The sequence below is a fragment of the Babylonia areolata genome, chromosome 8 (genome assembly GCF_041734735.1).
Source record: "Babylonia areolata isolate BAREFJ2019XMU chromosome 8, ASM4173473v1, whole genome shotgun sequence".
NCBI lineage: Eukaryota > Metazoa > Mollusca > Gastropoda > Neogastropoda > Buccinidae > Babylonia > Babylonia areolata.
In genome coordinates this window covers 13,070,310-13,089,303 of record NC_134883.1, presented here as the reverse complement: position 1 = coordinate 13,089,303, position 18,994 = coordinate 13,070,310, and the positions used below count along the sequence as shown (strand labels likewise).

General features: G+C 42.4%; 1 protein-coding gene across 4 annotated transcripts in view; it reads left to right on the top strand.

The window, feature by feature from the left end:
• Positions 1 to 12,350: 12,350 nt before the first annotated feature.
• The window catches only part of LOC143284543 (uncharacterized), an 83,317-nt gene continuing 76,673 nt past the window's right edge, over positions 12,351 to 18,994 (top strand). For 2 of the 4 annotated variants that reach the window (XM_076591303.1, XM_076591301.1), the window contains exon 1: positions 12,356 to 12,654. In XM_076591303.1, the coding sequence (XP_076447418.1) occupies positions 12,628 to 12,654 (27 nt within the window). In that variant the 5' untranslated portion in view covers positions 12,356 to 12,627. Of the gene's footprint in view, positions 12,655 to 12,835; positions 13,276 to 18,994 lie in introns of those variants that run through there. The other 2 variants (XM_076591304.1, XM_076591305.1) reach the window with 2 other exon arrangements.

The window sequence follows — 18,994 nt, the reverse complement described above, 5'->3', positions numbered from 1 at the left end:
GAGAGCAGGGCATGAAAGGTCACAGACTTTGAGACTATTTTGTTTATATTGATGACGATGAAGGAGAAGGAGGATGACGATGATGATGACGATGTTGCTATGGAGGTCCATTTTGGTTTGGGACTGCGTGACAAGGCTGTACTCTACGCTTCCTGTCATAATGATATCCCGGCGTTAGCCAGGCCCGAGAGATACAGACACTTGCAGTGTTGGTCAGATAATTAGAGCAACACACCCAAAGACGCATCCTTGAAGTGGATGACACTCGACTGTGTGGTCCCAGTCTCCCCATTTAAGCCCACAGCACACTCAACTCTGGGTAGGAGCTGGCCACGGGCCGAAAAACCCACCTCCGCTGGGATTCGAACCCACGTCCTCCCAGCCGTCAGTCCGCGACGCTAACCACTTCGCCACAGCGGCTGGTTTGAAAACTCAATGTTTGGTGACAGCGTGGTGGTGGTTTTGGTACGACATGCGAGGCGGATGTGTGTCCAATACTGAGCTGGTTTTGGTACATTTTGGCGTGTTGAGAAGGGGTTCTTGTTTTTTGTGACTATGTATTTTGTTTGATTTGCTGCTTTTCGATTTTGGTAGTGGAGAAAAAATAAGTAGTTCTTGTCAGTACAAGCATGCAGGTCTTTCAACTTCCCGGGTAAAAAAAAAAAAAAAAAAAGGTATTGTTTATTTGTCTGTTTGGGTTTTTTCGTTTTTTCCTTGCAGTGTCACTCAACAGTTTCTTGCTTTGCGTGTCCTCTTTGATATCGATAATAATAGCAGTAAATATCATCACCATATAATTATTGTTATTAATGGTGATGATCATGATAGTAATGTTGCCATTGGTTGGCAATTCCTTGCACTACAAAAAGTCTTCTTAAACACTCTACCTCGTGAAGTTGAACTGTTTAATATCACATTATTGGCGTGCCGTACTGACCGTGCTTGTTTGAAAATTGCACGGCGGAGGGGCTCCGAGCACGTGCAAAGATATTAATAACAATAACAGTGATACTTGTGTAGCCGCGCGCTGAATCTTGTGCAGAGACCAATCAACTTGAAAGCACTTTCAGTTCGCACCAGTCATTCACACGCATGCATTACTCTAAAACTGGAGAAACTGAAGACAAGGAAGAGGCAGGGAAGGGAGGCTATCTTGTGAAGAGGTGGGTTTTAAGGCCAGACTTGAAAGAGCCGAGTGCGAAGACCTGACGAAGCGAAAGAGGAAATTCATTCTAATTGCAAGGTCCAGAGACAGAGAAAGAGCGGCGGCCAATGGTGGAGTGTTTGAATCTGGGTATGTGTAAACAGAGTGGATCCAAAGCCGATCGTAGAGAGAATGAGATGGAGTGTAGAGGTGAAGGCAGCCACAGAGATAGCAAGGCATGCTGCCATGTAGAGACGCTGTGAGGCGTGATACTAATTCAGTTAACTCTCTCCATTCGAACGGCGAAAGAGACGACGTTAACAGCGTTTCACCCCAATTACCATCATCAAAATATTGCAAACGGAAGGCTCTTGTACTGAAGAGGTGAATGTTGACAAAGAATACCACAATTCTGACGACGGAAGCTAAAGGTTGGGTCATTCAGACACCCACTGGACATCCGAGGGGTCTGTGTAGAGGAGAAGAGAGGACTGGCCGTACTGAGTGAGTTAATCACCAGACGAGTGAATCTAGAAATAAAGAGAAAAGGCTTTCTGCGAGACAATGTGACGTGCAGACTAAACTCCGCATGAACATGCTCCATATTCAACAACAGAAAATCATACAAATACTGTTCCATCTATTTTGCTCGAAGAACAGCTTAAAAAACAACAACAAAAAACAAAAACAAAACAAAAAGGGGGGGGAGGGGGGGGGGTGTTATGAAATTGATTTACTTTTTTTTCCATACCGTAGTCAGTGTCAAATAAACGTTCCAAATCCGGCAACATCCACATTTCTTACCCTGCACATTTCCGTTTATCAGACAGAAAAACTGGTTAATAACATTGAAATATATACTGTACATTTCTTCCCCCTCCACTCTTTGACTGGCCTTCTTTACGTCTCTTGACAGGGGGAGGAAATGAGAGTATATATTACAATGCTATTTAACAAATTTACGATTTTTTCTTTGGCGGAACAAAAGTAAATGCAGAAGAACACAGGGGTAGATATGTGAATACTGCACCAAATCCTTGACCGCTGGTGTGGGATAAATCAGAAAAGAAGTAGGTTAGATTCTCCAACTGATTTTGGCGAACCCGATACTTTCATTGGAACAGAGTGCACTATATTCCAGACAGTTACCAAGGAACAGGTCAAATGTGTCATCCCAAAGATGCCAAGGAAATCGTGCACTCTCGATCCTATTCCATATTCTATGTTTTACCAATGTTTAGAAGAATTACTACCAACTATAACCAATATCATGAATATATCCTTGACCTCAGGTGTTGTCCCACTGTCCTTCAAGCATGCCTTGGTGTGTCCCCTTTTGAAGAAAGCTAGTCTTAATCCCGAAAACCTGAAAAAAATATAGACCAGTATCAAACCTCCCATTTCTGTCAAAAGTTCTGGAACGTATTGTGCTTAGTCAGCTTATGAATCACCTTGAGATCCACAGTCTCCTGGAGCCATTTCAGTCAGCGTGTGGTCAATGACCTGTTGCTAGCATCTGATGCAGGCAAGGTATCCATTCTGTCACTGCTGGACTTTTCTGCAGCATTTGACACAATAGATCATGACATTATGGTCAGAAGGTTGCATGCTGTGTTAGGACTCAGTGGTACTGTTCTGGAATAGTTTCATTCCTATTTATCAGGTCGCACACACTCTGCCCTTGCAAATGGAAACCAGTCTGTTTCATCTGTGCTTAGATATGGAGTACCACAAGGTTCCGTCCTGGGACCTGTACTTTTTACAATGTACACACAACGGTTTGATCATCCAACAGTCTGTAACTCACTATCATCTGTTTGCTGACGATTCTCAACTGCATGATTCTACTATTCTCTCTGAAATTCCATGTTTGGCTTCTAAATTTAAAACTGGTATAGAAAATGTAGCAAAGTGGATGAAACAAAACAAACTAAAAATGAATGACAAAACAGGACACATGCTGACTGATAATAAAAATAATCTCAAGCAGATAAATACAACGACTATCGTTTGTTCTGGCATAAGAAAGGTCTTTCTGTAGTTCTGTCTGCAATCTTGGTTTTTACCTGGATTCATCCCTCATGATGGAAACTCATGTGAACCACCTGTGTCAAGTTCTTTACTTTCAGCTTCGTAAGATAAGTAAAATTCGCCCCTTCCTGTCTGTTGATGCTGCCAACAAACTTGCTGCTGCCTTCATTTTATACCGCCTAGATTATTGCAATTCTCTCTTAACTGATCTTCCCAATAATAAACTCTACAAGCTCCAGAAAATACAAAATTGTGCAGCTCGACTCGTCCTTAAGACGTCGAAGAGAGAGAATGCTACTGCTCTTTTGCGGACACTTCATTGGTTGCCTGTTCAAGCCAGAATTGAATATAAAGTTCCCTGTCTATGCTTTCAGTGCCTGAATTGTGATACCACACCTTCATATCTTTCTGAGCTTGTTAACCCGTACTTGCCAAACAGAACATTGAGATCTCTTGACTCCTCCCAGCTAACTGTTCCCCAATACTTCCTTAACTCCTGTGGAAAGAGGTCATTTTCTGTCTTCCCAACAACTTGGAATTCTCTGCCTATTGCTCTCAGACAAACAACTCATCTATCTACTTTAAAAGCAAATCTTAAAACTTATTTCTTTAAGAAATACTTGTCATAACTCAAACAGTGCTGTTGTCCCAGGCTCATGGCAATGTGAGTGTGTGTGATGTGTGAGTAGGGAGAATGGGAGTGGGTAGATGGATGGTGGTGGTGTGGTTCGAAATGGAGAATGACTGGCGATTTTTACCCCTTTTACCTTTCTATCCAAAACTTTATTTTACAATTTTTACAAAATCTATGGCATGCAAATGACAATTATGCTCCTTTTTACATGTATGTATTTTGAATAAAAATTGCTATAATCTCAGCCGTTTAATCGTGTGTGTGTGTGTGTGTGTGTGTGTGTACGTGTGTGTGTGTGTGTGTGTGTGTCAGTGTGTGTGTGTGTTTCTGTGTGTGTTGGAGTGTAACAGTTGTAGTATTGAGAGTATGTTACTTTGTGGATTTTGTGCATTGTGTTTTTACAATAATAATGATTCTGTTTTATGTTTCTACTACTTTTTTATGTGCTTTCTTGTTTCACTTCAGTTACTTGATTGTAAAGCGCTTAGAGCTTGCTCGTGCTAGAATTACAGCACTATATGAAGATAAATTCTTATCATTATTAAAAATATCAGGCTTCCAGCAACGGAAGTTAAATTGTCGTCTTTATGAATAAATAATCCTCTTTATGTTGTTCATATTTTCTTGGAATAATCGTATCACTAAATCTCTTCGCACAGCATAGGACCCCGTGCAAGTTCCTACCAAACACATTCGACCACCCGTCCTTCAGGAAAAAAACAAAACAAACAAACAAACAAAAAACAACAACAAGAGAGGCAAGGCCTTCAAGACTCACTTGTGATACACTTAAAAAAAATCCAAGCTTTTTATGTATTGAGTATAATTTCAAAATGTAATGTTTAAGATGAGAAAGATCAGTTTAAAGCAAATTAAGTCCCCTAGCATTAATTACAGAGTAATTTTCCTTTTTTACTATCCGCACCAAAACGTTTACAAAATAAATAAAAATTCCATGCTTAGCAAAAGAAGTTCCCGTTTGAACAAAAAATGATGATAATGACTGCTCTTGTTGTGTCAGAATATGAGATCAAAGTGCCAAGTTTAGAGAATACAAAATATAGATATAACACTAGATATAACAGTGAATGCAGTTTGCATATAATTAGGCTTCTTTTTTATTATTTTTTTGTGCCCATCCCAGAGGTGCAATATTGTTTTAAAGAAGATGACTGGAAAGAACTGAATTTTTCCTATTTTTATGCCTAATTTGGTGTCAACGGACAAAGTATTTGCAGAGAAAATGTCAGTGTTAAAGTTTACCACAGACACACGGACACACACACACACACACACACACACACACACAGACAACCGAACACCGGGTTAAAACATAGACTCACTTTGTTTACACAAGTGAGTCAAAAAAGGAAAGAAAAAAAAGCCGTGTTGGGAAGTTCTGGCATGGGAGCTACAGGTTCATGGCACACAAGCACACTAACCATTGCTGTTGTCATGAAATCTCCGACCAGTCCCTCTTGGAAGGGGTGTCTGGGGTCCCTGACCTTTGCTTTATGCATTGGTGCGTGGCGTGACCTCGTGTGAATTGTCTGCTTGTATGGCGTGTCCAGTACAAACGGGGGAAGGAGGGGGGTGGGGTGGGGGAGGACTTACACACACTACTGTAGTAACGCAGGCAGAAGTTTCGACGAAAGCCGGCTTTTATGCTATTCTCCTCTCTTCCCCGGTCTTCTCTTTCAGTACCACGATTTGTATGTTGGAGACCTCTCGGGCTCGACAGAAGTGATACTGCGACTGGCAGTTTATCGTTTGTGGGGATGTATTTGGATACTCAATGGTGGTGTGGTTGCAAACGTTACCGTGTGCGCGCGCTTGTGTGTGGTGTTTTGGGGTAGGGGTTGGTAAGGGGAGTGAGGGGGCGTTGGGCGATGTGTCAGTGGAAGGGAGGAAGGGAGAAAATGTGTGTGTGCGCGTGTATGTGTGTGTGTGTGCGCGCGCAATTAACAATGAATTGGCAAGTGAGGTGAGGTTGTATGTGTGCGCTGAATGTGTGTTTCTGTCAGTGTGTGTGAACACACGTGTATGTGCGCGCGTGCACGTGCACGGCATATTAGAATGCACATGACTGCGCGCACTGACAGGCACATGCTGGAAGCAGTGATCTAAAAATAGATGGACATTTATTTTTAGATCAGTGGTTCGAATGCGTCATTCTTATGCATCAACTTCTTACTATCAAATAACCAACAACTCCGAGTCTGCAAATTTCGCGTTTCACATCAGTGCATTCCGAGTCGACTACTACAACGCGGGTAAATAAAAGGTATAATCATCCAGTGATAAGCGGGGAGCTAATCGCAGGCAAGTGGTTGTGGTGGCGGCTATGACACTGTTTATATAATTATGACTCAGACAAGTGAACAAACTGAAAGTCAGTGCACAAGCAGGACTCGTGCCGTGTGTGTGTATGTGTGTGTGTGTGTGTGTGTGTAGTGTAGTGTGTGTGTCGTGTAGTCAGGGTGCAGTGTAGTGCAGAGTAGAGAGTAGTGTGTTAGTAGGCTATGCACAGCCAGCGCACTGACGCTGTCAGTGATCGACGCCGGATCACCGATATTCTCAGTGACGAACAATGGATCGCGGTGACGCTGACCGAAATAAACGCACACAATGAAGACTGACTCAGTGACTCAGTCAGCGACACTGCGTTTAGTTGCCACGCCGGTTATAAATATTTATTTCGTCATTCGCTGATCGAGTAAGTGGTTTGTCGACTAAATTGTGTTGCGACAGATAACCGCCAGTCCGGCAGCGCAAACAAGTCAAATCTTGCCTGGAAAAAATCACCCAGCACACTACGGAACGCCACACTGACCACACGGCACAGAACACGCGCGCGCACACGCTCGCGCGTCCACACACACACTGACACACGTGCACGCACGTACACACACACACACACACGCACGCACACACACACACACACACATACGCACACGCACCCACCCCCCCTCCCTCCCTCTCTCTCTCTCTCTTTCATTTTCACTCACACACACTCACACATGACACTTTCGGAACACACACACACACACACACACACACACAACACAACACACACACACGCACGCGCACTCATGCCAGACGCGAAGTCGGTGTATGTTCGTTGTAGAAGCAGAAGAAGTCCTTTCAGTTAATGTAACAATTTTCATGTATGTGACATCACTCGCGCGTGTTTGTGTGTGTGTGTAGTAGTAGTCAGTAGTAGTGAGTAGTAGTAGTCAGTGGTAGTGGCAGTTTCATTTGACGTCTTTTCATTTTTATGTGACATCAGTCGCATGTTTGCATTTGTACCAATCAGTAGTCGTACAGACATGACACTGGACGCGTGCGTTTATGTGCTGCAGTCGTGGCTTAATTTGAATTTAATTTGACGTCTTCAGTTTTCACATCAGTGTGACTTGGTGTGTGTGTGTGTGTGTGTGTGTGTGTGAGTGTGTGTGAGGGGAGAGGGTTGAGTGTGTGTGTGTGTCGGTGAGTGTGTGTGTATGTGTGTGTGTGTGTCGTGAGTGTGTGTATGTGTGTGTTGGTGTGTGTGTGTGTGTGTCGGTGAGTGTGTGTATGTGTGTGTCTGTGTATGTGTGTGTGTGTGTGAGGGGGGAGAGGGTTGAGTGTGTGTATGTGTGTGTGGGGGTGGAGGGTGAGTGTGTGTATATATGTGTGTGTGTAGTGTGGAGGCGAGTGGGCTACTCTTCAACACTAAAAACTCCCAAAGGTTACACAACTGGTTTCACATGAGCACTCAAACTGGCCCGGGGAAGGAAACTTGACACAGTTCATTCCCCCCTAACCCCTCCACTAACGTCCTCCCTCCCTCCCCCCACCCTCACACGCACTGCACGCACGCATGCACGGACACACACACATACCCACATTGACACTCTCGCACACACACATTGACACACACACACAAATTGACACACACACAGAGTAATGCCCAGTCTCAGTATTTCACTCACCTCCGTCCTCCCCCTACTCTGACTGTGCGACGGTGTCTGTCATCGGTGTACAAGGTATCGAATTTAAACCAGACTGAGCGCTGGGTATTCTTTGCCCCATTTCTTTCCACGGCCGTCTTCAGTTCAGTTTTCTTTTCTTTGTCGTGGAAATAACGAGGGCATTATGTTGGGCCTGAATTCACACACACACACACACGCACGCACGCTCACACTGGCACGCACGCGCACACACACACTATCTCTGTCTCACGCACACACACACACACACAAACACACACACACACACCATCCCAATTCACTGAGGACAAAACGACCATATCACCACCATTACAAATCAAACAAATCCATGCTCGTAAGGAAAGAAATTTGTTGCAAAACTGATGTACAAAATTTGATCCAACCTTTCAACGATGACTGTAAAGATTTGTTCATTCAGTTAGTTATTGTAATGTGTTCATCTCAGAACAGACACGACAGGCAAAACCGAGAGAGGAGCAGAGCATCGATGGTTTCTTTTCTCCTTCCCCTTCCCCCCCCACACCCCCCCTCCCTCTCCTCTCCTTTTATGTTTGTTACGTGCCTGCCAGCAGTGTTTTGCCGTGTAGTGAGTGAGCCGCGCAACTTTTCAGACTGAAACAATTATCACTGAAGCGCCAGATCTAGCCCAGTCCTGTGGCGCTCCAGGCAAGTTGTGGGGGGAATGGCTACAGAGCTCCAGCGAACTACGGACTTCGTATAGATCTACTCTGGACAGACCGTCCTGAACATAACCGCGTCCTGGGAACGCAGAAGAAGAAGAATCACTGATTATATATAAATATGTATGTAATGCGGCTTATATATGTGCGAGAAGTGAGGTGAACCGCGGGTATATTATCGACAAAATATTATTGATATTAGATTTGGCTGTAATGGCTGTTGACTTGGAATCCCATAGCGTGTTCTGCTGTTATCACGCACACGCACGCACGTACACACAGAGACACAGACAGACAGACACACACACACACACACACACACACACACGCACTGACACTTTTTTTTTCACCATGGTACTGCATAAACCGGTTCATAGAACACCGACATAGATCAATTGTGAAAAACAACAGTAAAAGACATAGTACTTTTTCGGTCTATTGTCTTTGTGTTGTGCTGCCTGCCAGTCATGTCTCAGCAAGCACTTTCACCGACTGGATTCGAAGATTTGTGTATTGTTCTTACTCAGTGATTTGAACACTTAAGCTGAATCGGGCTTTAGGCTGTGTACAACACTGTCGGTTCGTTTTCACGACTGACAATACACCCTGCGCTTTTTTTCTGCCCCCCTCCCCCCCCCCCCCCCCCCCCCCCCCCGATATAGGCCCTCTAAGAATTGCGGCGTTATTGAATTCAGGTCTATGACGTCAACCACAATACGCCCGGCGGTCCGTATATAAAAGTGCAAGGACTAGTAAACAGTGTGCTGCCGCCGAAAGCCTTCACACACAGATACTGACAGACACGGACATAAACACGCAACTGAACACACCAAACACACATACACACACACACACACACACACACACACGTACACACACACACTCACACACACACACACACACACACACACACACACACACACACACACATGTACACACCCCTGTGCATGTGCAGGCTCGTATGTGCCGGAGTGAGTGTGTGTGTACTTAACATCGACGCACATATGAAAAGACACACACCTACATGCACACACAAAAACACACACACTGACACACACACACACAAGCGCTCGCATGTGCGCGCAGAGGCACACACACACTGAAAGGGGCAGTCACACGTCGCACACAGATATACACACACGTCACACGCACGCACACACACACACACACACACACACACTAGTACACATACATGTACGTTTGATACCACTCAAAGAGATGTTAGATTACGAACACACACACACACACATGCACACACACACACACACACACACACACACACACACACACGGCACACTGTCTGTCAATTTTGTGCATGTATTTGTTGTTTCATGTTTCAGGCTGTATAAAGCAAAGTAGACATGTAAAATTACGAACACGCGCGCGCGCGCGCGCACACACACACACATACACACACACACGCCAAATATTGCCAGGGACAACTCTTGCTGCCGTGGGTTCTTTTACATGGCTAAGCACATACTACATACGTGACCTGAACTAGTAAAGACTGTGTAAAACAAACTGTTAACAGATGTTAAATTACGAACGAACACACACACTGAGAAACACACACACACACACACACACACACACACACACACACTGACAAACACATACACAAACTGACACACACACACACACACACTCACTGACACACACGCACACACACACACACACTCGTCACTCACTTCTACACTCACCCTTGGACTGAGAAACGGATATACTGATATGAACATGCCACTATGACACGGACAACTAACGGCATTGCGTATCTTCATTCCTTCACACGATCATCAACTTTTAGTTCTTACCTTTATTCTAACACACGGTCATAGACCTTTATTACGACTGTGATACAAATGACGTTATGGCATTACGTATCGTTATTCCAACGCGGTGAAAAACCTTTTTGTTACCTTTAATCTAAAGCACGGTCATAGACCTTTATTTATTCTCTGTTAATTGCGTGAGTGTTCAGCCACGGCATCATTATTCACGCAGTCATAATATAATGGACTTGGAAGTGCGTTCGGACTATCCTCACAGTTTCAGTTTCAGTACTAGTAGCTCAAGGAGGCCGCGTCACTGCGTTCGGACAAATCCATATACGCTACTACACCACATCTGCCAAGCAGATGTCTGACCAGCAGCGTAACCCAACGCGCTTAGTCAGGCCTTGAGAAAAAAAAGAAGAAAAAAAAAGGTGAATAAATAATAGATAAATACATAAAAAAAAAGAACTACTACTACTAATAATAATATGTATAAGGCGCAAAAACATGATGAAGTCAACTATAAGCGTACATAAATAAATAAATAATAATTTCATTTTTTTTAATTATTTTTTTTTAAAGTAATAATAATAATAATAATAATAAAATAAATATCCTCAAAATGGTATGGGAGTAAAGCAACTGGCGTCACCGATGCTTCTCCCATATCTCTCTCTATGTATGTATGTGTGTGTGTGTGTGTGTGTGTGTGTGTGTGTGTGTGTGTGTGTGTGTGTGTGTGTGTGTGTGTGTGTGTGTGTGTGTGTGTGTGTGTGCAAGACAATTTGGTTAAACTTAATGTTGCAAAGATGAGCAACGTGGTCTGATCTATCCTGAGGTTTAATGCCAGAAAAATGCCATCTTCATTTATGTTGTGTTTCGTACAGTTTGTATTCTGTTTCTGATAGTTATGATATTTTAATTGTTTATGTTTAATCTTGGTGTAAAATACTATTGCTGTTATATAATATCCTCCATGCCCCAAAAGGGGTGAAAGGATTAGATAATATTATTCTTGATTCTTGATTCTCTCTCTCTTTGTGTGTGTGTGTGTGTGTGTGTGTGTGTGTGTGTGTGTGTGTGTGTGTGTGTGTGTGTATGTAACACGTATCTCTCTTTATATATATATATATATATATATATATATATATATATATATACATACATATATATATATTAATGAATATTGTCACACACACACACACACACACACTATATATATATATATATATTAATGAATTTTGTCACACACACACACACACACACACACACACACACACACACACACACACATCAAAATCCAGTTCGACCATAACATTCACCCACACTCCCACTCAGTCGCTCCGACGCCGGGACACGCACCCGCAGCAGAAAAACGAAGCGCTGCCTACGCAACGGTGCACACACACACACACACAGACACCAGCCGCCCATGCCGTGCAACAGGTGGCACTTGTCTTGCAGCCGCGCACGCGCGCGCGCGCACACACACACACACACACACAAGTGTCTGCGTCAAAGGGGCAAGCGCGTCCCGCGCGCGCGCGTGTCATAGTGACCGCTTATGACGGTGACAGATGATGGGGCAATGTAGACTACTATCCATATACGTCAGGCGGGGACGGTTTCAAATTTGAAATTGGCCTCCCGAGTCGCGGCCATCGCGGACTTGGAACGGTGCAATGTTGCTGATAGGCCGGTCGAGAGAGGGAAGGGGGGTGGGGGTGGGGTGGGGGCTAGGGGGGGCGGAGAGGGGGGGGGGGACCTGGTAAGAGAAATCGGGCTGTCGGTGAGGTCATCGCTCGAACGGCGTGTTCGCAAAAGCGTATCGGCAAGGCAGAAACCACTACGTTTTTCTTTTTCCTTCCCTTTCCCTACCCCCGAACACATACACACACACACACACACACACACACACACCGCTGCCTCTCTCTCTCACACACACGCACACACACGCAAGCACGAACACACAACACGCACGCACACACACACACACGCACACACACACACACACATCGTGTACACGCGCTGGCTCACGTTTTGTCGTCGCTGTTGACAGTTTGCGGTTAGCTGGTGCGAGGGAAAGGCGCGAAAGCGTATCGTGAATATTCATGTTTTCGACCTGAAGGTCAACCAATGAAAAAATTCAGAGAAAACCTGACGATATTATCAGACCAATCAGCTTCGAAAAAAGCTTGTTTTGGCCCTTGCACTCCGAAGATGGCGTCGGTTTAAGCGTGTGTAACCTACTTACACGTTTTACTATAACGGTTTTTACGGAAAGTTGTAACACGGCGAAAAAGATTGCGAACACGTTCCAGTACAGATCACAGTGTGACATGGATTTAGGTTTTACAACAACTGTGGAGGGATGAACGAGGGCGGAATAAAACAGCCGGTAAGTACGTTTCTGTGCATGTGTATTTTTGTCATAAACGTTTGTTTTTGAATTGTACCGCACAGCCAACCGACGGTATCGCACAAGGCTTGCGGATCGTAGCGTTCGTTGCTTGACCCGAGCAGGCCGCCCCGCCACATTGTATGTATGCTTTTTTTAACATTTAACCACATCGTTTTAACCGGGTCCTTGTGTAAAGGCGTAGTTCAGTCTAATCGACAATTTCTCAAACGATTTCAGCTCACATGTGTTCGTCTTTTTTTGTTTTTGTTTTTTTCAAACTTAAGCCCAGTGTCAAACGTCTGATCGATCGAGACGCGCCGCTAGTGCCTACTTGTTGCATGCGTGATAATTGCGACGAGAGATTTTTTGTTATTATTTTGTTGCTGCTGTTGTTATTGGTGTTCAATTTTTGCGTGGATTTGTTTTGTACATACTTAACAGGTTTTTTGTTTGTTTTTGTGTGGTGATGCGTCGCTGGTTGTCGATACGTCTCCCAATATTTTCGAGGATATGTTTTGTGGATTACGGCATGGTGGGTCGGCTCAGTGTTGGAGGGACCGTGGCTGCATGGTGTAGTGTACTAAGGCGTGCTGCGCAGTGGGTGCTGGTGGTACAGTGGTGAGTGATGATGTCATCTGGTCAGGAAAAGGGGCACTGCCTCGAATAGAGATGATGAAATGCGGCTTGTTGTTCAGTGCAACTCCTATTCCGGTGTTTGTTTACATTGATTTGAGTGGGGTGGGGGTAGGGGTGGGGTGTCTTTACGTGTTTGTTTTATTTTTAGTTAAAAGAATGAACGAACAAACAACACTGTACCAAGCGCTTGCTTGATAAGACAATATGAACTAAAATACAACAAATGACGGATGCGTGCGTGGTTGTGGGTGGGTTGGGTGCTTTTTTTTTTTCAGAGGTTGAGGTAGCGAAAAAATAAACTCGAAAATAAAGACAAACATAGTAATTACGATAGGGAGCAGTGGAAGTGGGAATCATTAAACGACAAGAAGTCACAACCACCTGGTCAGACCACTAAAAAGAATTCAAAAATCTCTCTCTTTTTTATTCTTTTTTTTCTCAGGTTTTTTTATTTATTTATTTTTTTATTTTTTTTTAAACACAGACTTGCGCACGTGCTGTTTGCTTGCTGCAGACCTTGAACGTTTGAAATGCACATAATTGCAAACCAGGCTGCATTTGTCGCAGGACTCTTTAGTATTCACTACCCTGATAAGAGTCGGCCTTTATTAATTTGTTTTTTCGAAACGCAAAATATATATATATAGTGATGTTCTGGACGGGTAAATGGAAATGCTCTTTTTCGTGAAATCATCTTTTTCGTTCGTGGGCTGCAACTCCCAAGTTCACTCATGAAGCCCACGAGTGAGCTTTTACATGTATGACGGTTTTTACCCCGCCATGTAGGCAGCTATACAACATTTTCGGGGATGTGCATGAAGGGTATGCTATTGTTTCCATAACCCACCGAACCGCTGACATAGAAGATTACATGATCTTTAACTTGCGTATTTGATGTTCTGCATGCGTATACTGACACACGGAGATTCAGGCACATGAAGCAGGTCTGCACACTGATACGCTGACAGAGGTGGGAAGAATCTCCACCCTCAACCCGCCAGTACACTGACACCAGGGTTCGAACTCGCGGGGGAAACTGAGGCCAGAATCCAGCGCTCTATTGAACAGTTTTTGCCACCGCACTCGTCATGTTTCATGAAATTTACGATAGCATTTCCTTGGACTCTGTTCACGAAACTGAGGTACCTAGAAGCACGTACTATACCTGTCACACACACACACACACACACACACACACACACACACACACACACCATACGTGCACATATACACGCACATATTCATGGAACTGAAGACAAGGAAATCAGTCGCGGTGTACAGTTTCGGCGCGAAAACTGAACGAACGAAACGCACTGACTGGGATATATATATATATAACCCAACACTTGTTTTGTGCAAAACATGACCAGCCTTGACGTCAGTAAATGTCGCGGTGTTCAGTCGTCAGTACATCCAGCAGTGCACGTGGTCAGTAAACGTGAAGATGTACCGTTTTGTTCCCATGACGATTTCGCTTCGCTGAAGGAAGAACACGACGGTAGAAAGGAATGCTACCCTAGTACTGTAGTATAGTAGTACTGTAGTATAGTAGGATCCCGTTATAAGTGTGCGAGCGCGTATGACGTTCTTTACCGGTCGTCCATGTTTTCTTTGGTGCCCGAAGTGTAGTTCGAGTTTCAGTCAGTACACTGACTGACCAGTCTGGTGCCTTGGAAGTTGTTTCCTTTTTCCTGATCGAATTTTTAAAAGATTGAAATGAACACAATGTAATCATTATTATTATTATCATTATTATTATTATTGTTATTATTGTTGTTGTTGTTGTTGATATTATTATTGTTGTTGTTGTCATTATATTAATAATTATCATTATTATTCTTATTATTTTGAGTCTTCATAGCCTTACTTATGGTTAGTATGTTCTCATCACACTCCCCATTTCACCATTTCATCATCATCATCATCATCATTATTATAATTGTTTTATGTTGTTCTTATTGTTATTGAGTCTTCAATGATTGCCTTGCGTATAGTAAGCAGGTATGTTTTCATCACCATCAGTTCCCTTTCCACATTATTATTATTATTATTATCATTAATATTATTTATTATTGTCCTTGTTATTGTTTTTATTGTTAATTGTATTGTTCCTCCAATCATCATCATCATTATTATTATTATATTATTACTATTATTATTATCATTACAGTTATCGCTTTCAATCGTTAACATTGCTGTTATCGTTATCATTATTTCATCGCTAGTGACTGTCCACCAGAGTTTGAATAAATAATGATAGTGATGACGTGATAGCAACGATAAGTTATTATGATGATCATGAAAGTAATAATGATAATAATAACAACAATAATGGTGGGGGTTTTTAAGTGGTGAAAATGTATATAACAGAATTAAATTTGTATAATTTTGGGGCATGGAAGGGACATGGGTGGAGTGAGACTGGATCGAGGTACTCGGACATGACAGCATAGTGAGGGTTAGAAGGGAAGATCAAGGAGGAGGATTATTATCAGGAGGTTCGTGGCCATCCTACGCACGGAAAATGTGTGTATGTGCAGTGTGTGTGTGTGTACGTGTGTGTGTGTACGTGTATGCGTTGCATGTACTTTATCGGGAAGGCTGACATGAGACAGGTAAGTGGCTGTGGCGGTGAGCGGCGGAGATAATGAGGCGGTCGGCATCGGGAATTACTGGTGCATGACGATATTACAATTTGCGCAATATACTCGACCTTGTCACCATGAATGTCAACGCTGCTGGATGCCACTGCGATTTTGTTGTTGTTGTTGTTGTTGCTTTCGTTGGTTGATGATATTAGACGGCGTAGCTTCTTCATCAGTGGTAGAGCGCCGCACCAGAAAAATCACTCTCTCACTGTTGTGTGTGTGTGTGTGTGTGTGTGATTGTTGCGTGGACTCTTTTTAACTGAACCAAAATACTGCATGTACTCTTGTCAGTCAGATGGCTCGTTGGTTTATTTCACTCAAGTCGGAGGGGGATGGGTCACGGTGGTGAGTGGGTGGTGGGAGGGGGATGGGTGGTGGATGGTAAAATCTATGTAAATCGAAATAAGTGAATTTGCTGTTGTTATTATGACTTATATGTATGAAAAATCTAAATCTTTGAAAAGAGTTATGTTACTGTAAAACACTTATCGAGTTATTTTTTTATTGAAAATTATTTTGCATCTTATAACAATAAGTTTCGAGTTTGGTAATGACAGACCGGAAAAAAACGATGTTTATAATGTATTTGGAGTTTTGACTGCATGCAACCCTTTATACTACAAGTAGTGGAACTTTTTATTGATATGGAAGAATATATATATATATATATATATATATATATATATATGTTTAGAAGTGGAATTTTATATACATAATATATGGAAGAATATGTACCTTTAGTACTCTGAATGCGCCTGGGAAAGCAGGTGCTACACATTAAGTGTTGACAAAAATGAGTGAACAATACAAAGGTAAACAACTTCCAACGTTTTACATTTCTGTTTTCAATCATCTGTTTCCAAGATCCCCAAGCCTTGTGTGTGTGTGTGTGTGTGTGTGTTGTTTCTCTCTCTCTCTCTCTGTGTTCTTTCACGCCCTTGAAAAATCAAACGTCATCAGATTCCCATAAATGTATCGAACACAAGCAAAACAAACAAACAGAAAAGGACAATGGATTTATCAATAAAGAAAACATATGAGATAAGATATGACAGACAATGGTTAAACACACACACACACACACACACACACACACACACACACACACACCAAAAAAACAACAAAAAACAAGATAACTGACGCACTCGCCGGGCGCCGGTGTAGGATACTTTCATCATAGTATTGTCTTACACCTCTAACACAAACTCGGATAAGATAAATCAACTGGTAAAATTATAAAATAAATGAGAAGAAATGCCAACAGGAGAGGGGGCAGCCACCGCCACCTTGATAAACCACTCCGAATGTGTTTTAAAATAAATTAAAAAGAATAAAAAATAAAATAAATAAGAGGAGAGAAAAAACAAAAACAAGGACACACACATGGATTTGATAATTTGAACGATCCGTTAAAAAAACCAACACGGAGATAATAATAACACACACACACACACACACACACACACAACCCAACAACAACCTGGATTAGATAGCACTAACATTCGCATCAAAGTCGTGTACTCGCAAGTTTGTGGAAAAATAGGCACTTTTTAACAAGATTAAGCTATACAATGCTACCTTGGAATTTTGCTATTGAACATATATACTGTTTTGCTGTTGTGGACTTGTCAGTACCTAGAACTTAATTATATGCTTTCTAATGCACAAAACATATAAATTCTGTATCTGTAAACCTTTCTCTGAATAAAAAATGTTGAAAAAAAAGAAAAGAAAAAAAAAGTCGTGTACTCGCGACTCCCTGAGCCGAGCCACGGGAGGATTTTTTTTCTTTCTTTTTTTTTTCTTTTTTTTAAGTCCATGGATCCGACCCAACCCGACAGGTCGAACGATCGTTAGACGGAAGGAAGGTCGCTAGGCACAATCCGACCGCAGACATTTCTTGGTGCACTCGACTTCGTTTGATTCGGATAAAAAAATAATAATAATAGAAAAACCGAAAAACAACAACAACAAACAAACACGGTTGGTGATGAAAATAGGTGTCGTGAGTACCCGTGTACTAAACGATTGAAATCACACACACACACACACACACACACACACACACACACATGCATTAAGAACTGTTATAAACGTCAGTGTTCATCTCTTGGTATGCTCTATGCGTGTATTTCGAGCGAACTTAAGCTCAAAAGAGGGACGTTATAGAAACTATTATTATTATCACTGATTATTATTATCATCGTCAATGTTATTATCATCATTTGTTATCATCATCATTGTTATTTGTATTATTTTTGATTTTTTTAGTAGTAGTACTAGTAGTGCGAGAATAATAGGGTAGTGAGGAAGGACAGGCGAACTGGGATGATAATGATGGTTGTATTATACTATAATAGTAATAATATAAATCATGATAGTATAGTCATTATTATTGTTGCTGTTGTTTTCATATTTTTGTTATTGTTTTTCTCTTTTCGTTATAATATCAATCAATAATATATGATTATTATCATTGTTGCTGTTGTTTTCATATTTTTGATAAATTGCCTTTTTCTTTTCGTTATGGACAAGGGTGTGGATATGGGAAGCGGAGGGTATAGAAGTGTGTGAGGTACTAAGGTGTCGAGGAAAAAAACAAACCCGAAAAAAAACCCAACAAAACAAAATCGCACTCACTCATTGTCTCTGTCCGCCTGCTTTGTCTGTGACTGTCTGTCTGTCTGTCTGTCTGTCTGTCTCTTTCTGTCTGTCTGTCTCTCATATGTAATTTTGATGTTGCTGTTGTGAATTTGACTCTCGCATTTTCTCTCTCTCAATTGCTATTCTTGCCCAGAGGGCCGGATGTAAACAAGTACTTTGTGCTTACTCCTTTGCCCTCGTAAGATAAAATTTCGTTCTCTGTCTGTTTGTCTGTCTCTGTCTCTCTCCCTGTATCTCTGTGTCTTTGTCTCCCTCTGTGTATTTGTCTCTGTCTCCCATCTCTCTCTCCCGTTCTCTCCCCCCCCCCATCCCCCCCCCCCCCCCCCCCGACCCCATCCCGCCTTTTGTCACTTACACACCATTGATCATTCAATGTAAGTTCAAAGTTC